Source organism: Podospora anserina, chromosome 7 (assembly GCF_000226545.1).
Source record: "Podospora anserina S mat+ genomic DNA chromosome 7, supercontig 1".
In the NCBI taxonomy this organism is placed as follows: Eukaryota; Fungi; Ascomycota; class Sordariomycetes; order Sordariales; family Podosporaceae; genus Podospora; species Podospora anserina.
In genome coordinates, this window is record NW_001914854.1 from 1,794,361 (window position 1) to 1,820,603 (window position 26,243).

Sequence of the window (26,243 nt, forward strand, 5' to 3'; positions counted from 1 at the left end):
CAGCGCACTCGCGAGAAGATTATAAAAAGGTACGATCTCGCAGAAAAACAAAAGTAATATTGATTTTCAGATGCCAACTTGTCATTGAATTTTCCGCGTATTTGATAGCTAGCTTATAATAATTGATAGGTTGTCTGTGCCTGTCACGAGCTCACACTCTCAAGCTTGCTTTGGGGAGCTTGTCGGACATTCAACGTAGGTGTTGACGTCACCACAAGGGTCGCCCCTGCTTCCAACAAACGTCACTCAGTGACAAGACAAGGCTTCGGAAAATCATCTGGGGAAAACAGCTGCAACTAAATTTGGCTCGGATTCAGGGGAGAAGCAAAGCAGCAAGGGACTTTTGTAAATAGCATCGTGTCTCTGTATTCTTTATATGCAATGCAATAGAGACAACAATCAAGCAACGTCCCTAATAATCGTCTAAACGCACCGCTTGCTCCATAGAAAACCCAACAATGCTATACATAATACAATACACACGTGACGCTTCTTCTGCAAAACCAATGTTCCCCCTTTTCCCAGCCCGCTTGCCATATCAGAACTCACTTTGCTAACTCGCCCGCACCGTTTCCCAAAGCAAACACCAAGCAATATCCTACCAACCACAAGGACTTTAACAAGCAATACAAGAAGGCGCCTTTCAACCTTCTCCCCCGGTTACTGCATCGTCTTCAGGAACCCATCTAAATCGAAACTCTCCTCGTACTGGCTGTTGTCCCACAGCTCGCCCAGTCCATCCAACCATGCTGCCCTCTTGCCCGGCTGCCGTACCTCGCCAGTCTCCACATCCACCATGTCTTCCTCCCTGCCTTCCAGCGTTTCTTTAGGTTTGTCCGTTATCAGACTGGGGCCAGAGTCGCCCAGATTGAACAGGTCCAAAATCTGATCCGTGTCCATGGTTGCGAGCCCTGCGTTTTGTTGATTAACCACGGTGCTGGCCACGTCGATCTTGAAGCGCTGCAGGCTGAGGATCTTCTCTTCCAGAGTGCCGCGAGTGATGAGCCGGTACACGTTGACCACCTTCTTCTGACCGATACGATGGGCGCGATCCATGGCCTGGAGATCCTTTTGAGGATTCCAGTCGTGCTCGACGAAAATGACCGTGTCGGCACCCGTCAGGTTCAACCCCAGACCACCGACGCTGGTGGTGAGAAGTAGTACGTCATAGGAGGGGTCGCTGTTGAACTTGTTGACAATGTCTTGGCGACGGTTCGCTTCGACTGAACCGTCCAGTCGGAGATATTGTGTCGAGGGAAGCATGCCCTTGAGCACCGTGTTCTGCACCATGTCCAGCATTTCTTTCATCTGACAGAAAATCAGAGCACGGTGAGGCTTGATCGGCGTGTACAGCGGGTCGCTCGACTCCTGCCCTTCGACACCAATCCCACACTCCACCAAAAGATCGCGGAGCGCTGTCAGTTTTGGTGCGTGCGCCGGATCCTCCAGGCTTGTGCCCTGCCTGGCCAGGAATTTCTGCGTGTCGTCATAGGCCCTGTGGCCTGGTTTCATGACAAGGGCCGGCGAGTTGCAGAGCTTGCGCATGTATTGCAACGCCTGGAAGATGTGCTGTTTAGCCTCCTTGTCATCCCGCCCAGCCTCCTCCGTAATCGTCTTGGCTTCCTTCTTGGTAAAGTCCTCAAACAGTTTGAGCTGGAGGTCGCTGAGGTCACAGTAGTAGTTTTGCAGAATCTTGGGTGGCAGGTCGTTGAGCACCTCCTCCTTGAGACGACGCAGCAGGAAGGGAAGGACTTGCTTGTGAAGAGCTTCGATGGCCAATGCACCGGCTTCTTGCTCCTTGGACGAGGCCTTGCTGTTGCGACTGTTTGCAATAGGCTTTGCAAACCGGTCCTGGAACACCTTTTCGGCACCGAGGAAGCCGGGCATGAGGAAGTCAAACAAGGACCACAGCTCCAGCACGTTGTTCTGAATGGGTGTGCCGGTCAAGATGAGCCGGTGGTTACTGGCGAGCCGCTTGACAGCCATCGAAAGCTTGGACTTGGGGTTCTTGATGAGATGACCTTCATCAAGCACCACATAGTTCCAGTTGTACTTTTCAATGATTTCAATATCATTGCGGCAAACATCGTATGAGGTGATGACAATGTCCGTCTCGTCCAGAGTGTCTTTCATGGCCTTGCGTTCCGCGGGGGGTCCAACATAGGCCGTGACGCTGAGGAACGGGGCGTAAGCCTTGATCTCTTGCTGCCAATGCCCCGATAGCGTAGGCGGGCAGACGATCAAAGACGGAAGCCTCCGGACATCAGGGGAACCCGTCTTGGCATACTCCTCAGCACGGTTGTGGTGATCGCTGGCTACGATGCAGATAGTTTGCAGCGTTTTACCAAGACCCATGTCATCGCAGAGAATGCCGTGAAGGTGATACTTGTTGAGGAAGTGCAGCCAATTGACACCCTCCTGCTGGTACGACCGCAGCTCCGCCTTGATGGCAACGGGAATCCGAAAAGGTTCCACCTTCTTCGGGTCAAGTAGCTGACCGATGAAAGTCCGCTCTCTGTCACGGCCCTTGAGCAGCTCCTCTGAGAGTCCGGGAGGGTCGGGGATACCCGCCTCAAGCGGCACCAACTTGACCAGCGTGGCAAAGGATGTGGTGGCGATCAGTCTGATCTCGTTGTCTGAATCGCTCATGCGGCCCAGCACAGGCACGATGAGGAAAATGACATACGGCAGGATCCTGTCGCCCATGACAGCGATCAAGTGATAGATGACTTCGATAGCACCCTGTCGGAAGTTGAGGTCTAGTGGGTTGTTGATAGATGGCAAAACCTTCTCTACCAGAGTCGTCATGCCTTCGATAGTGATGACACTGCAGATGGTCGCCATGCATTTGGCGGCCATGTACCTAAATACGGATAAGTCTGAGTGCAGCGCCTTGATGACCAGAGGCACCTGCTGCATAACAAAAGGATGAAGGCCCGGGTGTAGTGTTGGCACCATGGTCCGGATGACAGACATGGCATCGACAATCTCTTGGCCAAAGGTGCTCTCTGGATCTCTTGCCTCTGCCGGGAGGGAGCCGGTGAAGGCTCTCACCAAGGGCTCTTCCATAAACGTCTGCAGGCTCGGAACGCGGGCTAGGAGATCAGGACCAAAGCTATGGGAAAGCAACTCCAGCGCTTCCTTAGCGCCGCGACGAGTGATGCGAGCTGCCTTGGCCTCCCGTGCAAACTTTGCGGCATCGACGTGGTCGACGCGGTCTTCTTCCTTCTGCATCGACAGAATGACATTTGTCTTGTGCGCATGGATGGGAAACTCGGGCGTCTCGGCGACTTCGACACAGGAGAACTTGACCAGATTTGCAACCACCTTGTCTGCCGGTCCTCTCCTTCCAGATTCGGTGAAAAGCTGCACCAGTTTCGCAATGGTGGCTGCTGACCTCCCTTGAAGTTCTTGGTTTTCCTCCGTCTTGATGCTGTCCATAATTGCCTTGATCAGCGGACTGGGCTTCTTCGGAAGAACACGGATGGCGACAAGAGCACAAGCGGCAGCGGCCTTGATGCGTGCATCGCGGGCCTCCTTGGCAGATTTCGCTTCCTGGATCGCAGCAACTGTGACATCGCGAGACTCGAGAAGCTGAGGGAGGGCGATGAGCCTCTGGCCAGGCGCCATTGCTTTCTTGAGTCTTTCGAAATCATCAGTGACAACCTTGTCAGCATTGGCAATAGAGAAAGCGCCAGGCCCGGCCTCGGGGTCGCCCTGCACGACGACGGCAAGGCTGGGCAGCTTGTTGCTGTGCACTTTTCCGTGGTCGCGGAAGAGATTGAGGAGTTGTTGTGTTTGCGATCGCACGCGATGCACATAGCTGACTAGATCGCGGTAATGTGCCGGGCGCTCCTGGTCGATGATCTTCTGTAATGGCTCGACGAAGCGAGCAGCCATCTCTTTGTTGGCACAATTTGACGCGTACTCATGAACGACCATGGCAGCAGCAAGCTGGGTTGAAGCAAATGGAGATAACAGGCTCTGCGTGATGGCAGCATCATACGAGCCCAGACTAGAGGGAGGCAGCATTGACATGAGCAGTCCCATCGCCTTGGCCGCAGAGACGCGGGATCGGACCAGCACGTCCATGCCGACTAGATCAACATCGCCTTGCATCATGTGGCCGTCAACATCGTGAGTCTGTGTGGTGGGAGGAGCATCGTCCACCTTGGTCGACTTCCTACGACGCTTCGGGGCCCTTTCTGCACCCTCGGGGGGCGACGACCTTCTGGTACTGGGAGCGGGGATGCCGCTCATGGAATACGTCCCGCCAGATGGCTTGAGGAAAAGTGTCGCGTTCATGGGAAGGGGGTGTCGTGGAACACCAATGGGGTGCATCGTGAGGAGCATGAGTGCGTCCACATGAGCTGCAAACTCGTCGGCGAGGACGGCAGGATTCTGTCCGAGGTTGCGGACGAGTGCATTCCACAACTCAAGCGACATGCGAAGAGTCTCTGCATCCCTTTCAACAAGAATATTCTGGAAAATGAGACGTAGGATCCTGCCGGTGAGCCAGCCTTGAGAAGTCTCCTTGCCCAAGTCCACAAAGGTCATCAGCGCCTTGAGCACAGCGAGGCGCACAGAGGTGATGGTGTGGCGGAGGAAGGGGTAGAGTCTAGGAACAAGAGTGGTGAAAGATCTCTCTTCATCCTGCGATGCCGAGAGCTTCATCGCTTCCAGGACTTCTGGGAAGCTGCAAAGAGTAGCAAGCAGATCCATAATCTTGCCGGTAGACGCGCTGAGATCATCGCCCAGGTTGGAGAGACTCTCCCAGACTATGTCGATGAGGCTGTCCAGTGCCTGTGGGCGCATGGCCACGAACTCCTTGGCCATGGGAATCAATGTCGCCGCGCTGGCCGAACGAACATCGTCATCCATGTCGCCGAGGCCCTTCATGACAGAGCGGATGACGCCGTCAATCATGTCCCCATCTTGAAGCAAGAGGTCCTTGCGAACAGCAACAACATATCTCAGGCCGACCATGCCACCATGACAGATGGCCCAGAGGAGATTCTGCTCCGACTGCTGCAGCCCCTCCTGCATCACCATTCGGTAGAGTAGTCGGTATATGGCGTACACAGACTGCGAGCTGACATGGCGAAGGACGGAACCGAGAGTTTGACCCACAGTTTCTCGAATCGGAGCCACGGACGTGTCGGAACTGTAGTCAGTAAATTTGTCGAGCATGAGTACGCAGCAGAGCCTGCATGCGAGGTCGTCCAGCCACTGTCCATTCAGCCTGGTGTTCTCTTTGATCGACAGACCTCTGCGCCTCCCTGCGCCAGCACCATGTACTCTCACCAACTCCCTTAACCCCATCGCAGCTCCATGACGAGTCTCCCACTGCGGGTCAAACAAGTCAACTTTGAGAAAGTCGCAAAGTCGCTCAAAGGGCCACTCACTCCCTTCCATGGCATCATCGACCTCGAGCTCCGACTTGATGGGCAACAAAGGACCTTTGAACTCCGAAACGACCTTGCTGTCCTCGTCCACGTCGGCCGGTCGATCGAGGCTGAAATACTGGGACATTTTACCGTTCTTTTTGGAGTCGGCGTCAGTCATAGACACATCGTCGCCGAAACCATCGGAACCTGCGGTTGTCGTGCGGCGGATAGAAAGGTCTCCAAAGCCGGCCTTGCCCTGCGCAGCCTTCTGGGCCTCTCTTTTTCGCTTCCTCTTGAGAACGTTGAGTTGGCGTGAGCTGAGTTTACCCTCTTCGGGGTTCTGGCTCTGGCTCTGGCTATCAGTCGCCATAGCGTCCTGCTGCCCGGAGCCGTTGGTGCTGCCAGCTCCCTGAGGTGTCGCAGGGCTGCCGACATGGTCGCTGGCGACGGCCATCTCTTCGTCTTCGACGACTCGGCCAAGAAGACCAAGTCTGCCAGTAAGTGTCTTCTTGAGATGGGCCAGCCGTTTTTGTGGATCCAATGCCGCAAGGGCATAGTCGACGGGGCCGCCTCTCAGCAAAGGCCGGCCATACTTTACAATCTTGGACATGTCAAGTGCATCGAGGGTGTAGAACTCCTCCTGATCAAGGACAGAGTCCTTGGCCTCCTCCTTCTTGACAAAGCCATTTTCGGCAGCGGATTCTGTTGAAATGCCTTCATCGGCGGCATTCGGTTCATATAGTTGTGCATGTTCAAGGATTCTGCCAAGGGCTTTGGCAGCAGTACTCCGGGTCTCCCAGTCCTTGTGGCGCAGGTAAGGGACGACTCTGGAGAGAAGATTGAATAATTCGTCAGGGTGGTGTTTTTGCCAGTCGGCAAGCTGATTGACAGCAGTATCCCTGATCAATCGGGTGCTGCCCGTTTCGAGGATCCTGTGGCAATGGTGTCAGTGAACAAACCGATCACAAAGAAACAACAGACACGGCATGGCAGGCAACACAGGGACGTTGCCCCGTAGCGCAGCAGCGCATGTTGTGTAAGTGCCATGTGCTGAAGCAGGCAAATGATGTGCAGGGTTACTCACGTAACGAGCCGGTCAAGCCTGTCATGAGTGTTAGTAAGACTGAGCAGGTTTGAGATGAGATGAAAGAAGAGCAGTGGATAATACTCACCGAGACGCCATTCTTGTTTCATATCAACGAGGACAGTATACTGGGTTATTCGATGCGAATCATGGCACTGCGTCCTTCTCGTCAGCATGGTGTTCTGGTGCCTGATTTCTCGAGATCGACGGTGACAGCGAAGGTGCGATGCAAGTAACCAGGCTGCTGCAGGCTGCATCCCCAAGACCCGTGCAAAACACGGACTGTGATTCGCTGGCCAACATCAGGGCGGATGCTTGATTGCAGCTGGTGGGGTGGTGGTGCAAGGGGCCCAAGGCGAGGCGCGCTGCCCGACGAGATCACAGATCTCTCCGATGGGACCGAGACAAGCCAACCCGATTCGCATCATGAACGAACGGTTTTGCCAGATCGCTCGACGACGACAACAACACAGCACATCACAAAAATGTGACAGTCATCCAATGATATGCATCGAGTGCTTGGGTCAAGGGTAGAGAAGAGACAAATAAATGAACAAAAAAAGAAAAAGAAGAAAAGTAAAAGTGACATGGGGGGTCGGGATCTGACATACCTGAGACTGCACTTGAGAATAGCCTCAAAAAAAAAAGTCGATTGCCGAAATGGTCGGGGTCCGCAGAGTCCGCAGAGTAAAAGTCAAACTTTCTCTTGTGGCAGGAAATGGGGATGGGGCACAATGTGCTTAATATGCTGGCATCAAAAAAAAAGCCAAGGTGAGCCTCTCGGTGACAGGTGAGGGCCGGCGTCGGGCCAATCAGAGGCGGAGATGTGTCAGGCTTGGGCTCAGTGTGACCTGGGGAGCGACGAGTGCAGTGGAAAGGTCGGGTGGAGGGCAGCTGGCTGGTCTATAAAGAATATTGGTTTAAATTTATAGACAGCGGGCTCTCCCAACGCTCCTTCCCGGACGGCTTGCAAAACTAGCGTGGTTCTGGACACCCTTGTCCATGCGCGCCCCCCCAAATCCCGTGCCCACCTGGACCACACCCCCTGCCTTGCCTTCATCATTTTCGCGACTTGCTTCTTTCCACCGAACCTCAGCATTTCAGCTGGCAGCAGCAGCAGCAGCCCTCTTCCCTTTTGCTTCTTTTCTTTTTGGTCTCCCGTCGTGCATCGCCTGCATCATTGATGAAGAAGAAGACATGAACTGCCGGTGCACCTCACCTACCTTTGCTTTCCTTTGCCTTTTTGATAGGCGCAGCAACCATCCTTCCTACTCTGTACCTTATTTATTAGCAGGCATTCTCAGCCACTGACGACGTACGAAGACGGCATTCTCGTCAGAAATGATTTCCCCGCCAAAAAATAAAGAACGCCAGAAATCAAAACGTGGGAACTGGAAACCTGTCCTGTCCAACCCAACCCACGGAACCTTTTTTTTGAATCAACAGCCGGAGACTGGAGATGGTGTCCTCAGACCATGACGACAACGTTCCATATGTGTGTGGGCAACAGGTACAGGTAGGCGCCCTGGGGGACATGGAAAGGCTGGATGCAGCAGGCACATCGCATTCGTGCCGTCCCGTTTGTGCTGTGTAGTCGTTGGCGTTCCATACCGCGCACAGCAGGTTTCGGTCATGATTGAAGTTTCCAAACCGTCAACGATGAAGATGGAAGTTTTGTCCCAGATCCCCTTCCTGTACGCTGTCTGTCATAACAAAGTCCAATGCATCTGTAACGGCCAACGGACTCGCTCGGGACAGTCTTAGCTTGCACTTCAGTCGAGCGTTTCCATCAGGCTGGCGGTCCAATATGGGCATTAAGGTTCAGCCTGTGGCCTCCTCGCATCAATGTCCGAGGGAAAATCCAGTGCTACTTGTACCCATTCCAACGAGCCACGCTGGGTTGCCCATGAGACAAGTGATAGACGATGCATGGGCGATCAATAACGGGTGTCTCTAGAGAGGGCCCCTTCTTTCTTCCGTTGCACCCAGCCAACCCCCGCCAAATATGTCAACCGTATTCTGTTATGTCATTGCTGTCTATGCCTCGGAAGCAAACAAGCACGAGAACAAGGTTCGTTTGATGTCTTCGGGGTTCCAACGCACGTAGACGCTGCAGGCAGCAAAGCAGGACACCAAACGACAACAAAGAAAAATTGAGAGCCACCAACAGAGCCGAAAACTTCAAAGCTTCCAGACCAGATCACACAATGCTGGCTGCCGCTTTGTGCCATATGGAAGCCTGTTGGAAGGTCACGTGCTGTTCCGCCAAGGGTTGGTCCAAGCTTCTTTTGGAAGAAGCACGCACCACCCGCCCACTGTGGGCGCGCGACACACCGAGCAGGACGCGTTGGGAAAGGTCCCCTCATTCGGCAACTGTTTCGTCCCTCATCGCGAAACCCAAATGACGCCGACAGCAACACGGCGCCATCTCAAGACAGTATCTTTTGTTTGTTGCACTCGATTGATTTCAGAAGAATAGTGGCCATATCTTCTCTTTTTTTTTCTGACTCGGCTGTCGAGTCGACAGCACCAGAGACAAGATGCATATCAAACAGATTATTATCCAGGGCTTCAAGAGGTGCGACAACTCTTCTCAACGCGTCGCCGTTGCAATAAAGCTAACTTGGACGTGTCTCACAGCTACAAGGAACAAACCGTCATCGAACCTTTCTCTCCAAAGACCAATGTCATTGTCGGGCGCAACGGCTCTGGCAAGAGTAACTTCTTCGCTGCGATCCGATTCGTTCTCAGCGATGCCTACACCAACATGAGCCGCGAAGAGCGGCAGGCTCTGCTGCACGAAGGATCAGGCTCTGCGGTCATGTCGGCCTATGTCGAGATCATCTTCGACAACACCGACAAGCGTTTCAGCGAACCGGGCGACGAGGTGGTGATTCGGCGGACGATTGCCCTCAAGAAGGACGAATATTCCGTCGATCGAAAGGTCCAGACCCGCGCAGATGTGTTGAAGATTCTCGAGACGGCCGGTTTCGCCAAGGAAAACCCATTCTACATTGTACCCCAGGGTCGCATCGCGGCCATCACCAACATGAAGGAGTCCGAGAGGCTCAACCTTCTAAAGGAAATAGCGGGTACCAACACCTATGACGACCGGAGGATACAGTCGCTCAAGATCATGGCCGAAACCAACAGCAAGCGCGACAAGATTGACGAGACCCTGGTGTACATAAAGGAGCGACTTAGGGAGTTGGAGGAAGAAAAGGACGAGCTTCGCGACTTTCAGGACAAGGACAGGGAACGCAGGTGTCTCGAGTATGCCCACTGGCATCGTCTGCAAAAGACCAATGCTGAAACTCTTGAGCAAGTGGAGGAAGCCAGGCAAGGGGGGGCAGGGGCCTCTACGAAAGATCGCGCCCAACTCCGAAAGACGGAGAAGGAGATTGCTGTTCTGGACCAGAAGGCCCACGAACTCAGACAAGCTCTGGAGTACCTCACTATCGAACGGCGTCAACTGGATGACGACCGCAAGGACGCGGCTAGGGCGCGTGCCAAGGCCGAGCTGAAGACCAAGCATTTGGACGAGAGCAGGCATGTCCGCGAACAAACACGACAAAGGCAGGAAGCCGAGCTTCAGGAGGTCAGGCAAAAGATTCAACAAGCCGAAGCAGAGCTCGTCAGAGTGCAGCCCGAATACGAGAAGCTGAAGGCTGAAGAGGCTGAGATCAAGACTCAAAGAGACTCTGTTGCTGCTGGGCGAAAACGACTCCTTGTCAAACAGACCAGAAGCAGTCAGTTCAAGAACAAGGCGGAACGCGATGCATATCTCCGCAATGAAATCCAGGAGGCGACATCATCTCTCGGTCTCCAAAAAGCGAACGCCATGGACGCGAGGGAGCAAGTTCAGCAAGTGGAAAGTTCACTTGCGCAGCTTGAACAGTCCATTCAGCATATCAGGGCCAGAATGGAAAGCTATGGAGGCAACCGCACTGCTCTTTTTGAAAAATTGACCAAGGCGCAGGAGGCCAGGGAACAGCTTGAAGAGGAACGAAAGCGGCTTCGTCGTGAGGATGACCGACTCAGCTCGCAGATCAGCAGCACCAGGATGGACAGAGACCAAGCAGAAACGCATCTCTCACATGCTATGGATTCGGCGACGTCCAAGGGTCTTGCCACTATTCGAAGGCTTAAGCAGGAGAAGAATATTCCCGGCGCTTACGGGACGCTGGCAGAGTTGATGAATGTGCCGATGGATGCCTACAAGCTGCCAGTGGAACAGGTCGCAGGAAACAGCCTGTTTCACTACATCGTGGATGACCAGGCCACAGCGACGATGCTGTCTGATCACCTGTATAAGAATTACGGCGGTAGACTTACCTTTGTGCCCCTCGAACAGATTCGCCCAAGGCAGGTTAAGATGCCGAGGGCGTCCGACGCCCAGCCCCTCATCAGCAAGATTGAGTTCGACCCATTATATGAGAAAGCATTCCAGCAAGTATTTGGCCGGACCATCATCTGCCCAAGTCTGGCTATCGCTTCTCAGTACTCACGCTCACACGGCCTTGACGCCATCACTCCCGAAGGCGACACAACCAACAAGAGGGGTGCAATGACGGGTGGTTATGTCGATGCCAGGAGATCACGTCTGGACGCGGTTCAAAAGGTCAGCAAACTGCGTGAGATCTACGAGGCACAGTTGGCAGATGCTGCCAAAATCAGAAAGGAGATCGAGGTGATAGATCAGAAGGTCACGGCAGCAAGGGGCGAGGAAACCAAGATTCAGCAACAAATGCGCCGCTTCGACCAGGACTATGACCCTCTCAAGGGCGAGCTTCAGAGCAAAAATTCGCAGCTTGAACGCCAGCGGGCTCATCGCGAGTCTGCATTGTCACACTTGGCCGAAGTGGAGAAGAACATGAAGGAGTTGGACGATTCCATTCTGGCATCGCAAAACGAATTGGCCCAGGACTTTAAGAAGACCCTGTCAGCGAGTGAGGAGCAAGAGCTCGAACGCCTAGGCAATGAGTTGAGCGCTCTGCAGAAGGAGTTCAAGGCGATCAGCACAAAGCGGATTGATCTTGAAGGTCGCAAAAAGTCTCTTGAGCAGGAGCTGAACACCCATCTCCGACCTCAGGAAGATCAACTTCGAAGCCAGGCTTTCGAGGCCACGACGGCAGGTGGTACTGAAAGCTTCAAAGACGCTCAGAAGGAACTCAAGAAGGCTCAAAAGCTGGCGGCGGAGGCGGAGGCGTCTTTGGAGGAGAACGAGCAGCAGACGGAGCAGACAAGCAGTGAGCTGACCCAGGTAGAAGCTCAAAAGGCGCAAAAGGAACAGGAGCTCCAGGAACTGCAAAGGCGTATTGAGCAATACCAGAAGAAGATGGAGAAGGCCATTCAGACGAGGGCTCGCCTCATCAGCCAGGCTGCTGAGTATGCCAAGAATATTAGAGATTTGGGTATTCTGCCTGAGGAAGCTTTTGGCAAGTATGAGAAGATGAAATCCGAGCAGGTAAGCAACCGAGTATGTTGGGGTGAGTTGATTGGAACGCTAGCTGACATGTCTCCAAACAGATCGAAACCAGACTTGCCAAGGTCAACCAAGCCCTCAAGAAGTACAAGCACATCAACAAGAAGGCCTTTGATCAGTACAACAGCTTTACCACACAGCGAGACAACTTGCTGAAGCGCCGGAAAGAACTTGATACCTCGCAGGCCTCTATTGAGACGCTCATTGAGCATCTTGATCAGGAGAAGGACGAGGCCATTGAGCGTACCTTCAAGCAGGTGTCGAAGGAATTCTCCACCATCTTTGAGAAGCTTGTTCCAGCTGGTCACGGACGTCTTGTCATTCAACGCAAGGCGGACCGTGCCAAGAACAGAGCTGCGAATAATGACTCGGATGAGGAGGTTGTCAGTGGGGTTGAGAGCTATACTGGTGTTGGCATCAGTGTGTCTTTTAACTCGAAGGTCATGGACGAGCAGCAGAAGATTCAGCAGCTCAGTGGTGGTCAGAAGAGTGAGATTTCTCTCGGCATTTCAACCTGACATGTATGTATGACTAACCAAGGAATTTATAGGTTTGTGCGCTCTATGCTTGATTTTCGCCCTCCAAGCGGCAGAGTCCAGCCCGTTTGTCATCTTTGACGAGGTCGACGCCAACCTCGACGCACAGTACCGTACGGCAGTGGCCAGTCTCTTGCAGTCGATTTCGGAGGAGCAAAAGACGCAGTTTATCTGCACGACTTTCAGGCCGGAGATTGTGCATGTTGCTGACAAGTGCTACGGTGTGACGTTTCACAACAAGACGAGCACGATTGACTGTGTGAGGACGGAGGATGCGCTCAACTTTGTTGATGGGCAGAAGAAGTAGGTAGGTAGGTAGATAGTGTGTGGGAAGGAAATATGTTTCATGGTTGTATGTTTGTTTATGTGTTTAGGAGGGAATAAAAGGGTTGGCGTTGGTTTTGTGTGTGATGGTATAAGGTGGGTGTGTGTGGTACATATCCAAGGGTATGGTATGGCTATGTGTTTTGCTGGCTTTGAAGCGAGGCGAGTGAGGATGTCTAGCTATTCGGGGCATGGTTTACAATACAATGGTTATTTGCTGCTACTCAAGGCCGGTGTTGATGATGGTCATTCATTCAATTAGCATTTTGGTTCTCTGTTCGGTCGATAGGTACCTAGTTCAAGGGAAACGGAAGGTGATCTTGGATGCTCAGAGAAAAGACATTCTCAGGGGCAAAGGAGCAGACTGACGCCCCCCCCCCTTTTCGGCAGGCAGCTGTGCTTGGGAGCTTTGACGCAGAGGTTTCTAGAAGCTACCCCACCATGATGTTGGTGGACGAGCGACGACTGCGGGGCTGTCAACCTGTCCCAAGTTCCCAAGCAGTTGGATCAACATCCCATTCCCTTTTCAACTGTTTGTTTTCAAGAGGCAACTCTTTTTACTTTCTTCGACTTATCTCCCAAACTATAGTCGAATAAAATCACAGCAACCATGCCTGTAGACTACAGCAAGTGGGTAAGTTACTTTCATCATATCTATCCCCCAACCACCTCTCCCCCACCAGAACCAGCTATTGACCAACTATGATTGATTAGGACGCCCTCGAGCTCTCGGACGACTCCGACATCGAAGTGCACCCCAACGTCGACAAGCGCTCCTTCATCCGCGCAAAGCAGAACCAGATCCACCAGCAGCGCCAAGAGCGCAAGCTCCATATCGAGCAGTACAAGTACGAGCGCATCGTCAATAATGGGCTCATCTCGCGCATCTCGGGCTTGCTTTCGGCCCTCCAGTCCCATGCTGACGAGGCCAAGACCAAAAACCCGGCCGAGGTTGCCTTCAGGGCGGTGATGGAGTCGGCTGCGGGGTTGGATCCGAAGGATGACATGCCGCCTCCACGGCCGGAGGCGCTGCAGGCGGCTGTTGGGGGGGAGCCGCTGCCGAGTTATACCAAGATGATGGCTACGTTGCTTGATCAGGTGAATAAGGCTTTGGATGAGAGGGGGGTGGGGCAGGAGGGGAGGTATGAGGGGATGGTGGGGGAGATTGGGGAGCATTTGAAAAAGGTGGAGGGTTTGCAGGGGGAGTTGGAGAAGAAACTGGCGGAGTTGGAACGGGAGGAAGCGAGGAAGATTACAAGTGAGGGGATTCATACTGGTTTTGACTCGACGCATATCAATAAATCGAGTGGGGGGTCGAAGGCGGAGGGCGGGGGGAGTAAGGAGAGTGGGAAGGTGGAGTTGTTGAATCCGAATTATACGCCTCCTGAGGCGTTGCCTGCGCCGAGTGAGAGGGAGGAAGGGGGGGACGATGACGACGAGGAGGTTACGGCTTCGCCGGCGGCGGTCAAGTTTGCGAATATCAAGTCGAGTGATTATAGGGAGTCGCATGCTTGGTTGAGCAGTCATCCGGAGATTTTGACGGAGAAGGAGACGGATGGGATTTTGGTCATGGCGTTTGATGCGCAGCTGGAGAACAGGTCTGATTACGCGCGGAACTGTGTTCATCAGGCGTTGCTTATTCAGTACTGTCGGGCGTTGGGCAGGGATGGGGTTGCGTTGTTCTTCAAGCGGATTACTACTCCCGGACACAAGGCTCAGGAGGTCTTTTACAAGGATGTGCAGGATACGTATATGAAGATCAAGAACAGGTCGAGGGAGATTAACCTGCAGAGGGCGAAGGATGAGGCGGAGGGGAAGGGGGAGGGGGTGGAGCAGATTCAGCTTCATGCGGTTGATCCGGGGACTGTGATTAACATCAGGATCCCGCCGAAGGATAGCGAGGATTTGGATGTACAAGTTGGACGGGCGATTTTTGAGAGCTTCACGCCCGAGATGCAGAAGGCGCTGGAGACGGGGAGTTTGGAGGAGGTTAATAAGGTGCTGGGGAAGATGAGTGTTGAGGATGCGGAGGAGGTTGTTGGGAAGCTGAGTGAGGTGAGTTATTCCAGAGTATTTGATGTGGGTTGGGAATGGTTGCTAACGTGTGAATAGTCTGGTTGTTTGAGTGTTGAGGAGGAGGTCATTGATGCTACGACTGAGGAGGGCAAGCAGAAGATTAAGAAGCTGGAGCAGGAGGCTAAGGAGCAGGAGAAGGAGGGGCAGGAGAAGGAGGGGCAGGAGAATAAGGGGCAGGAGGCCAAGTATGCTGATGATCCGGAGTGAAGGGGGGCTTGTAAGATTGGGTATTGGTTAGGTCTGTGTAATACATGCAAATGAAAAGTATGAATGAATTTTCTTGAAAATGGCTTGTACGCTTGGTTGTGATGTCGTCGGCACCCTGATGATTGCTGCGTATGTCATGTGCCCGGCTACTACCGTAATGGCTGAGAAACTCTCGGACGTGACCATACTATGGACGAGGAAATAGAGAATGCTATTTTGAACAGGCCTCTTGATATGTTAGGTTGGCGTTTAAATCTCGTCTAGGTGGTCTACAAAAGGCTTGTTAGATATGTTGGTGTGATTGGAATGCCTCTCTATTCCGATGATAGGTCTCTTCACGGTTTTCCAACCCCTTATCATCGCCTTCAGGGGTTTTTATTTATTCTAGCAGTCTGTCTCTTCTTGTCTAGGACACGCTGCCTTATAGCTCAATCTTGGACGAAAAATGTCCGTCCCCACAAGGTGTCGACAACCTTCACGTACCTACACAACTTAGCTGGGCTTTCCTTAAACGTACGTACCTTCCAGTTGAGAAATCATATCCTTGTGGTATAAATACGACCAACAGCTTCGCTCTCGAAATTCCGACCCTTCCTTTTACAACAACACCTACACCCAGCGTCAAGGGCGCTGCTATTCCCAAGAGCCCAGTGGCTTTCCGGTCAATCTCTTCTACATTGACCTTCTCATATCATTCTCCTAAACAGATTCCGTATTCTTCACATTCTTCCAACAAGATCACGAATCCCTTGTTTCCTGGCCAGGTCAATGCTGAGTGTCCTCTAGGATTTCCTTTTCTTTCAGAAACGCATACTCGATCGATCGATCGATCATCCTCTTTTCATACCACTTAACTTGCACCTTGCGACTAACATGTTGGCGCAGGTCAAATTCCCGACCTATTCTTACTCCATTTTTTGAAGATATTTCGGGCACAACGATCGCCACCATGCTTCCTCTGAGCTTTCCCTTCGCTCAGAGTTGGGGATTCCTTTCCCTCAACGCAAACGTCTCACCACCCGAAGCTGGGGGGACGGACACATCCCCCTCGACTCTTGCCAACAGCTCCCCCACAAATAACGCCGGTCAAGATTCTGCGCAAGTATCCGGTTCGAGTAAGCCTTTTCGTCTTATAAGTCACCTTTTCATCCCAACAAGCCGCTAACCCCTTAAAAACATGGCAGAGCCTTCACCTAGCACCAATGCTGGTCCAAACACTGCGGTCATTCATGATGATCCAGATTCCGATGACGATGAGGTGCTCGATATTGGCAAAGTCTTGAGACAAAAGGCCAACAGTTCGAAGCCTTCTACGACCAGAGCAACATTGGACCCCCCGCCCCCTGGTAGTTTGGCTGCAGAAGCACAAGCAAGACCTGTCCCGGAGACGCCAGCCAAAAAGCGAGGGTTGGGATGGCTGGATGAGAGCCCCATCACTCCAGCCGTGGGCATAAACACTACCACAGACACGCCGGTCACAGTCCCACACCAAAACCAGAGCGCTCATCGGCAGGCCATTCCGTCTCGGGCTTCAGTGACCTCGCCAGAGGCCCAGCGTGAGCATAACAGGTCCAATAGAAGCAAGGAAGAGAGAGAGCGTGAAAGACTCGAGACACTTGAAAAGCTCAACGCCAGACGCCAGGCTATCAAGACTCGGGCGTCTGATGATGGGAGATCTCAGGGTGGCCACCCTAGCTCCTCAAGGCTGCCGGTTGTTGATCTGAGGACGCCGTCTGCCAGTAAGGTGCCTTCTGTGGCAGATACGAGCTCATCTCGCCGTTCACGGGTTAAACTGGAGGAAAGAAGGCGGAGAAAGGAGATGGAAAAGGCTACTCGCGAAGCCAAGCGATCTCGTCAGAAATCAACGCCATCTCAACCTCCTCCATCTCAACCTCCTCCATCTCAACCTCCTCCATCTCAACCTCCTTCATCTACACCTCCTCCATCTCCACCTCCACCTCCGCCCCCTACCTTTCAGACCGCGGAGCCCCGAGCCGTTGATAGAGAGATATCAAGGGCCATCCGACACACTCCAATCACTGCGGGTGAGGCTGCCGAGAGGAGACCGAATGAAATCAAAGCCCACGGAGCAGAGGTCTACCGGAGCGGTGCGAATAGGGGGACATTGATAGTTGATTCCCTGGAAGAGACAGAAACCACGGGCGCTGATGAGGCTGTCTTCGTCCAGGCAAAGAGGCTTGCCGAAGCTGAAGCTCGGAAGCCAAAGACCCGTGTTGTTACCGGGATGGAAAGTGATGATGTTCAACAGGATGCTCGGCCTTATGGCGTTTCTCGGGATCAACCTGCTTCTGCCGGGCCCAGTCGGCTTCAGCAGCCACGTAATCAAGGTTCTGGAGCTATCACCACACCAACCCGTGGCCGGAAGTGTGATCGCTGCACCAGGATGAAGAGGCCATGCACCTTTGGACAGCCTTGTTCGCGGTGTCAGATCGCTGACGTACAGTGCGTCTACTTTTCGAACGTTGGCAGACTGGATCTACAGCCAGCTGAGCGTCCTGAGAGACCAGAGACGGAGAGTTTTGTTGATCAACAGTATCGACTATCTTTGCCTCAACCTGGGTTTCAGGAATCTCAACCTATTAGCATGCCACCACCGCCTCCACGGCCTGTCAGGCAATGCCGACCACCACCACCTCCTCGTCCTCCTCCGCCACGTCCCAGGAGTCCGAGTTGTTCCCCTCCTCCTGAGCCTGGATCTCCTGCCACTGACGCCGTTTCTGCCATTGACGTCTTTGGCGAAGACAGAATAGTTTATCAATACGTCGTCTACAGGACTCAGAAACTCCCTGTTGTTGAGGGGGAGGAAGATCCGGAGGAGAAGAGGGGAGACTATGCTATCCGGTGTAGTGAGCACAGCAAGTTGGCCGATGCTAATAGGCAGGTTGAGGTGCGGATGCAGAGGCCGAAGAAGGGGGTTGTGGCAAAAGGTTGGAAGTACAGGCCTGGGTTAGATGAGGCGCAGAGACCTGGGTTGATGGATGTGAGGGTTGTTTATGGGAAGGAAGGGGGGGTGGAGCTTTTCTGGGTGGAGGTTGAGACGAGGGATTTGACGGGGGTGGTGGAGGTTAGGGGTGGTAGGGGGAGGGGGGAGTTGATGGTTGAGAGGGTGGCTGGGGAGGTTTATAGGAGGTGGAGGTTTGATGTTTGGGGGGTTGTGGTTGTTAAGAGGGAGGATTTGGCGGTGAGAAAGAGGGAGCAGAGGTTGGTTTTTGATTGTGGTGGGGTGGAGGATAGGGGGGTGCAGACTGGTGAGGAGATGGAAGCTGGGGGTGTGCAAGACGGTGAGGATATGGAAGTGGACGATGAGGTGGAGGTGGAGGAAGAAGTTGGGGTTGAAGAGAACGTCGCGGTGGAAGAGGATGTCGAGATGACCAACTTTGGTGACGGGATGGAAGAAGAGACACCAATCGAAGCAGCCGGAGAATCTCAACTGACAGACACAACACAAGCCGATACCCAAAACACTACCGATGCAGCACCAAAGAAAGACCTCCCCAACTGGCACCCCGACTACTACGCCGATTCCAACGAGTCAGACGACGACGACGACGACGATGACGATGACGAAGACCACGTCTTCCCGTTCGAGTGTAACCCACCTTACAACCCACCCACCCCCCTCATCCTCCCACCCCAAACCAACGTCCTCGACCTCTTGACCGTCACGCCCACCCTCCACGGTAGCTACACCAGCCCCCACCGTGCCAACATCGCCGCACTGCGAGTCCTCCTGTCTGAAGCCAGGCCGAGAAACAACTACATGAACGACAACATCCACTACAGCTCCGTCTTCAAGCCCACCCAGATGCTCCAGTTCGAGGAAGACGGTCTGGATCAAGAGATGACGAGGGCTCTGTTCAACGTCACGTGGCGCCCACCGGGTGACACACCCACTGAGAAGTACAAGTGGGAGTTTGAGGAGTTGAGGGTGTGGGTTACGGAGACGGAGTTGAAGGGGGCTATTGATTTGAGTGATTTTGTGGTCAGGGATGGGGAGGGGGATGGGTGGGTAGTTAGGAAGGGGAAGAAGAAGGCTGTGGCTGAGGAGGTTGAAAATGGGGTTGAGAATAGGGTGGAGCAGGTGGTTGAGGAGGTGGAGGGGGAGGCGTCAGAGGAGGAGTAAAAGCGGGGGGGAAAGGCCTTGAAAGATAGTTAATAGGTGTGGTTGAGGGGGGTTAGGGGGGTGGAATGGGGTGGAATAGGTGTATTGATGGGAGTTTGAGGCGTGAAAAGATAGTGGATAGGCGTTGAATGATAGTGGGAAGGCGTTAAATGATAGTTGATAGGCATTGCTTTTGGGGAAGTAGGCGTTGATTTGGGGGGATTGGGCGTTATAAGATAGTGAGGAGGCAGTGTTAGGGAGAATGGATGGGTCCGATTTGAAATGGGAGGCGTTGGTTTTGAAAAGGGGGGCGGTGGATTGCTTTAGGGGGCGTTGACCTCCTTCGTGTAGGGCGTTGAGTTATTAAGAGGCCGGAAAGAGGTCCTGGAGATGTAGCATGAGTTCGCTACCAAATAACTACGTTGAATTTACGAGGAATTCCAGAAACCAAAATCAGATCTCAAACCTATTCTGGCCTTTTACGATACTTTACCCACAAATGCTGAAGGACAACTTGTATCCAATATTAAGACCTTGCTGTTATTTGTCGACTCATAACCAGAAACCCAATAGAAAGTAAGGAGAATCTCCGGTACCTTATCATCGATTTATATCTGTGAAAAGCACGTCGCGGAGCACTGGGCCTACTGCGGAGTCATCTCACACGTATCATAGCCCGAAAAGCCAGATTATATCAGTTGGAGGCACCGCGATATCACGGAGGTCAGATACTAGGAACAAGTACTTCTTACGGCTCCGGTAATCAGACACAACGAGGGTGAGGGCAGATTACTTGTCGGATATGCTGCGCATATGCCCTATATAGTCAACAATCTCCATATCATCTCCCCTTCATCTCCCCTCAGTCACCAGTCTCTGGGTGGACGTGAGAACGACTTGTTTCGAATATTAAGGAGGAGCAGAGCGGTGTCGTTCATGGGGCTTTTTTATGGTCTGAATTTGAAAGAAATTGATGAGTGGTTGTCGTTTGGTAATGTCTTACCGAATAAACACCCCCGGCTGGGCTTGAGGCGGACTCTCCTCGGCCGGGGCTGTAGTGACTGTTGTCGTTCGTGCAGTTGTTTTCGGTCTTGAGAGAGACTGCTTGATTGCCTGATGAAGACGCCCATCCATAACAACTCTACCTTTGAGCTCTCACAGAATCTCAAACCCGATCATGGCGTCGTTGATATGGCTGTTTCTCAGATGAGGGAGAATATCAATAGGCTTGATCAAGGAGATGTGGATGGGGTCGTTCATGTGGTTGTTTTTCGTCTTGGGGTTCATATCCTGCGAAAGCTTGAGGAGGAACTTATGGTGACTCGATGCCGTCATTCATGTAGATGTTTTTTCGGGTTGGACTTTAGACTTACACAACATAGCAGTTGCCGTTTAGTATTCGTTGCTGAATACGCATTACAATTGTGATTCTGCTCACATATAAGAATTTTCAAAAAGTAATTGCGTCTTCATCAGGAAGCATATCGTGATATCCGGGATCATGCAAAATGACCCCATCTTCGCTTCCAGGTGAACACACAAAGTGACATATGCAAGGAACTGCTTCACATGCAGTCCGATACACCCTTAAAGGACGGCCTAGACGCCGTGATAAGGTACCGAAGACTCGATGTAGTCAGCCACGGGTCCTCATGTACACATGGCCTGACATGGACTCGGCAGCTGCACCAGAAGATGGATGGTAGGGCTGACCGGTCAGGGGCTTGCTCGTCCCGAGACACCCACACCGGTTCGAGGATTCCCGATTAGCCGCGCGAACAGAGATTCGAGTATGTCGTTGGCTGCCAAAGTGCACTTTTCCGGTGTGGTATCGGACCCGAGCGACTGACAGTTGAGTAAGGAAGAGGTTACGAATTACACCCGAGAGGCAGCTGGGATACGCAGCATTATCCAACAGGAGCGGGCCGATATCGTATTCGGCACATGGTGAGAGACATTTGGTACTTACATTCCGAAGACTCTCACCCGAATCCTTCAATCCGAAATTGACATGGTTGAGCTGGGTGGTGATGGTGTCGCGGAATACCCGTGGATGGCACCCTGGGGTGATATCAGTCTGAGTCTGAGTCTTCAAAGGAGAGAGATGAATCTGTGACTGTACAACTTATCACCATGTTGTGCCAATTACGTATCAACTCGGGAACGACACTCATATCAACGAACCCATCTGTAATTGATTGCGTGCAGTCAACACGTGCATTCCTCTGCTCGGGGAGCGTTATCGGATGCTGATTGCTGGATACTCGGTCCGCTCCACACACGCCCCTCCATTCCGCGAATAAGCGTGCGGGTTTTCCATAAACGCCCAGCCACCACCCCCTCTCACCGCTGAGGAGTGCTGTAGGCCAAGGCCAGATCGCTGAAGCAGGCCCAGGTCTAGCCGGTACTTGGTGGTTCCAGAACCTGCAAGGTCGCTGCTCCAGTTACCTCATCACCTTTCCTCCAGGGCAAAAGTAAATCTAAAACACAACCTGGAATCGCACACAAACTTGGCTTTTTTTCTCTATCTAGCAGGAATACCAGAAAGGCCATGATCGGCAGCCTGCTTGGTGGTACGGATACATACTTTGTCCCCGTCACGCGCGTCATTCCGTCTTCAGCCAGAGAATGGCTGCAACTGCAACAATGCCCGCTGCAACAATGGACGACGCTGCGAGGCTCGTGTCGGAGCTGCACGACAAGCTCGCTGAGCTAGATGGCAAAGTGGCCGCCTACCGGCGCGACATGCTGGCCGAGTTTCACAAGCACATGGAGGACTGTCTCAAGGACTACCCAGACGACGTCTCCAGTCAGGTGTCGCGAGTCATCGCCGAGTCAATGTCCAGGTACCCGGCTCTCAGTCCGACAAACCACGACATGGCCGACTCGCCCGCTACCACCACCCATCATAAGACCCCAGGCTGGAAGGGCCGCAAGTCGCCTCCCCCGGTTCTCCCCCACACATCTGGCGTGCCGACAAAAGAGGGTCCCCGGAGTCCGCACGAGCGGGAGAAGGAGTTTCAGGGTGTCTTCACGCCGACATACCTGCCGCTGCTCGAGAGCAATGAGCGTTCCTCCCATCGACCGCCACCGACATCGCCGGTACCGGTTCCTCCCGTCGTTCAGCAGCCACAGCAGCAGCAGCAACAACCACCACCACAGCAGCCACCCCAGCAACAATTACAGTCATTAACCCCTCTGTCTGTCGACAACGTCAAAAAGGTGGAGGAAATCAAGAAGCCCGAGGCCCCTGTCGAGGGTAGGCCGGATCCGATCAGGCGGCTGACCGACCGATCCACATCGTCGGTTGAGTCCTCGAGCAGCGAATCCAAGGTGCGGAGAAGTGCACTGCGCCGGAGCTCAAGCTCCGTCAAGGGTGCTGCGAGCCCAAGACGGGTGCGCTTCGACTTTTCAGGAGAGGAGGTGTTCCCGTCGTCTTCCCCGCAGCAGGCAGCCAGCCTCGTGGCTATGGCTGTGGAGGATGACGAGGCGGACAAGCCCAAGGCTGAGTTTCTGCCTGTTGTCGAAACGTCAGCCACCTCGGCTGCTGCTGTCGTAGAGGATGAGTCACCTGAGCCGGAAGAAGAGTATATCGGAACGTCGCTCCTCGACGTGGAAGGGGAGGAGGATTGGCTCCCAAGACCCAGAAAGGTTTCTTCAACCCAAGCTTTGCAAGCACTTACCCGCAGCCCGCTGGAAGAAGGTTCATTTTGGACTGTTGTTAACGCGAATAACAATGAGGAGTCTGGAAAGGTGAATGGTCAAAAAGAGAAAGAGACCAACACTTCAGCCCCAGCTCCTGTCAAGGTTGACTCTCAGGCTACCCTTCGGCCAGTTGACGGTCCGGGAGAAGATATCCCAGTCAGCGGTCTGCTTGGCTCACCAATTGAAGAATTAGAGCAGTATGTCGACGACGACGACGACGAATCCGAGGAGGAGTTTTTGTCCATGCGGCCCAAGAACAGCAAGAAGTCGCCCTCGCCAGGCGCCCAGACACCCTTCAAGTCGCCAGCCACTTCTCAATTTGCGCCATCTAACCAGACCTCCAAGGTATCCGGGCCATCAAAAACTAACGGAAAACAAGACATCCTCGAAGAAGACCCCCTGTTCGACTTTGAAGATGGTGAGAACGGAACCGGGAAAGCAGACAAATACCTCCCCGAAGAGGAAGACGATGATGATGAGGATGAGGATGACGGAGTGGAGGTCCGCATCCCACACAGACCAATGAGGACGACACCCACGCCCCTCCAGACCGTACTCGAGGACGAAAACAAGAAACACTCTCGCACAACCAGCTTGCCACCAGTGTCTCCATCAGCAGTCCTGTTTGGTCACAGTATTGGGTCATTTAGAGGCAACTCTATCTCGCTAAACCCCATCAAGAACACAAAACTCTATGATGAAATCGCCGGGCTTAAGGATGTCCACTTCTTCGTCGGTAGTGTCGACGGACGTAGTGGTGCCGAGGCAGCCGATATGGGGAGCTACAGAGCGATGTCGAAGGGGGTGCCAGCTGTGCCGAGAAGTTTCACCGAGAGGTTAGCCATCGAGGAGGCGATGGAGCGGAGGAGACACGAGGATGATGATGAGTAGTTGAGCCAAGAGGTGGTTGTATATGTTTGCTTGACTTGGCTGGGTTTCTCAGGGTGTGGTGTCAGTTTTCCTTAGTTATGGTTGCATGGATTGGAGTGATTGCATTACTTTCGACATTACCGGGATTTCTACATGGTGTTTGTCTTTTTCTTTGGGGGTGGTTAAAGAAAGGGAAAGAATTCGGGGAACTTGAACATCATGAAGAGAGGGGACGGTGTTATATTGTGGTTTTTGTATTATACTATGGCTGCATTATAAACTCGGATAACGGTAATGGGAGGGGGGGGGGGTTAATGGATCGGGATTGGGGGGAGGATGAGGGAATGGGTTGGGTTGGGAGTGATAGGTTAGTGGTGCTTTGCTGCTAGGTTGGCTGGGTGGGATGGGATAAATGAATAGGAGGCATACAGTACAGATTCATAGGCACGGCAATTAAGATCTGATGTTGCTTCTTGATATCGAGTTATTCACTGTCTCAGTGTTGAATGCCTCGTGGCAAGTGTGATGGGCAAAAAAACATCAAAAAGTACGCACCATCCACAATCAAATAGATTGTGGTGGCCAGCCACGAAAACCCATGGGTTTTACGAGGATTTGAACAAGGAAGCTGTGGGGCTGAGCAGCCGAGGGGGGTACTTGCCCTCGACCAGCAGGCTGACCACTTGGCAACTTTGGGTGTTGGCCGCATGTGCTGCTGTCCTTGTTGGATGATGTGTGCGAAAACCAGTATATAAACTGCAGTTTAGGAAGGAGTAAGATGATGATGAGGAAGGAGCGAAATGGTGGTAAAAAGGAAGGAACAAAGGGTGGTAATGAGGAAGGAGCGTTTGGATGTAAACCGGAGCGGGGCCGGTCGGCATCGGGTGGCTTGCACCGTTTGGTACGGTCCAAACGGCCCGGCACTGGGGCTTGGACCCCATCTAAATGTGAGACTGACCAATCAGATCATGTTGCGACCGTGTCAAAGACATCTTGTCCGTGCTCACTGCTACTGCTGTAAGACGGTGATGTTGCAGTGTGGCCTTCTGAGGCACGACTACCTACCTAGGTAGTTTTGTCCAACAAAGCAAATGCCACCAATTGTTACTGTTGCTGCCATGCTGTCAGGTGTTGTCTGACCAATTCTTTCTTTTGTGTGCCCCCGGCTGGCTTAATCAGATACGTACAGAGCGTAGTGGCTTTTTCTTTTTTTTATCCTTCCAGGTTGATTGCTACATACGGTTGCGACGAGAATACCTGGTGTCGATCGAATTGATTGATTGCACCTTGACGACCGAACGGCGGCGCTTCTTCACGGCGGGATTAGATTCGAGGGAACAGACAGAAGAGCATGAGACGATAGACATCCCCTTTTCCGTTTCAACCCGTGGCGGCCAACAGCGCAACCAAGCGAGCGAGCGAGCGCATCGCAATTCCTACCTACCTACCTCACACACCACCGCGTCCACTTGAACAACTCCCACGATGCGCCTCCTCTCAACAACAACCCCCGTCGTCGTCCTCCTCCCCCTCCTCTCCCTCACCACAGCCTACACCCCCCTCCCCGACTCCCTCTTCTCCTCCATCACGCCCCCGCTTCCAACAGACTTCGACATCCTCCCCTCGCAACCCCTCTCCCTCCTCTCCCCGCTCCTCATCCCCCGCGTCCCCGGAACGCCAGGCCAAATCCGCGCCCAAGAACATTTCATTAAATTCTTTACCAAAAACCTTCCCGAATGGGAGATTAGTTGGCAAAACTCCACCGGGACGACGCCCGTGACGGGGGATAAGCAGGTTCCCTTTCAGAATATAATACTCCGGCGGGAACCACCCTGGACGAAGAAACGTGGGCCGGGGCAGGCGAGCTTGTTGACGCTTGTGGCGCATTATGACAGCAAGATTGAGCCAAAGGGCTTTATCGGGGCGACGGACAGTGCGGGGCCTTGTGCGGTGTTGATGTACACCGCGAGGGAGATTGAGAAGGAGTTGGTCAAGATGTGGGGCGCACAAGATGGGGGGAAGGTTGAGGAGGGGGAGGAACGGAACCGGAAGACGGGGGAGGATGTGGGGGTCCAGATCTTGTTGCTGGATGGGGAGGAGGCTTTTGATAGGTGGACGGATACGGATAGTTTGTATGGGGCTAGGTGGATACTCTAGGGAGAAGGGGGGACAGGAAAGGGGAATGCTAATAAGATGGGATAGGTCACTGGCGCAACACTGGGAGGCTAACCCCTACCCGGCCATGTCCAAGTTCAAGAACCCGATGAGGCAGATCAGCTTGTTTGTCTTGTTGGATTTGTTGGGAAGTGCTAGTCCGAGGGTGCCGAGTTATTTCCAGTCGACGCACTGGGCGTATCAGAGGATGGCGAGCATTGAGGGAAGGATGAGGCAGATGGGGATATTGAAGACGAGTCCCAAGGAGCCGTTCTTGCCGGATGGGGGGAAG

General features: G+C 53.2%; 6 protein-coding genes across 6 annotated transcripts; 5 read left to right on the forward strand and 1 right to left on the reverse strand.

Moving 5' to 3' along the window:
- Positions 1 to 660: 660 nt before the first annotated feature.
- PODANS_7_6970 (uncharacterized protein) lies at positions 661 to 6,570 on the reverse strand (the record flags this gene model as incomplete). Its single annotated transcript, XM_001908020.1, has 3 exons — positions 661 to 6,319; positions 6,472 to 6,489; positions 6,560 to 6,570. 3 exons carry the CDS (start codon positions 6,568 to 6,570, stop codon positions 661 to 663), a joined length of 5,688 nt encoding a protein of 1,895 aa, XP_001908055.1.
- Positions 6,571 to 9,011: 2,441 nt separating this feature from the next.
- PODANS_7_6980 (uncharacterized protein) lies at positions 9,012 to 12,799 on the forward strand (the record flags this gene model as incomplete). The annotated part of the gene is made up of 4 exons (XM_001908021.1): positions 9,012 to 9,049; positions 9,112 to 11,938; positions 12,001 to 12,445; positions 12,507 to 12,799. 4 exons carry the CDS (start codon positions 9,012 to 9,014, stop codon positions 12,797 to 12,799), a joined length of 3,603 nt encoding a protein of 1,200 aa, XP_001908056.1.
- A 627-nt stretch (positions 12,800 to 13,426) lies between these two features.
- PODANS_7_6990 (uncharacterized protein) lies at positions 13,427 to 15,099 on the forward strand (the record flags this gene model as incomplete). Its single annotated transcript, XM_001908022.1, has 3 exons — positions 13,427 to 13,450; positions 13,531 to 14,871; positions 14,929 to 15,099. 3 exons carry the CDS (start codon positions 13,427 to 13,429, stop codon positions 15,097 to 15,099), a joined length of 1,536 nt encoding a protein of 511 aa, XP_001908057.1.
- Positions 15,100 to 16,276: 1,177 nt separating this feature from the next.
- On the forward strand, positions 16,277 to 19,243 carry PODANS_7_7000 (uncharacterized protein; the record flags this gene model as incomplete). Its single annotated transcript, XM_001908023.1, has 1 exon — positions 16,277 to 19,243. One exon carries the CDS (start codon positions 16,277 to 16,279, stop codon positions 19,241 to 19,243), a length of 2,967 nt encoding a protein of 988 aa, XP_001908058.1.
- Positions 19,244 to 21,883: 2,640 nt separating this feature from the next.
- On the forward strand, positions 21,884 to 23,818 carry PODANS_7_7010 (uncharacterized protein; the record flags this gene model as incomplete). Its single annotated transcript, XM_001908024.1, has 1 exon — positions 21,884 to 23,818. One exon carries the CDS (start codon positions 21,884 to 21,886, stop codon positions 23,816 to 23,818), a length of 1,935 nt encoding a protein of 644 aa, XP_001908059.1.
- A 1,464-nt stretch (positions 23,819 to 25,282) lies between these two features.
- PODANS_7_7030 (uncharacterized protein) lies at positions 25,283 to 26,243 on the forward strand (the record flags this gene model as incomplete). Its single annotated transcript, XM_001908025.1, has 2 exons — positions 25,283 to 25,929; positions 26,000 to 26,243. Coding segments are annotated over 2 exons (891 nt in total), but the record flags the coding sequence as incomplete, so codon positions are not given.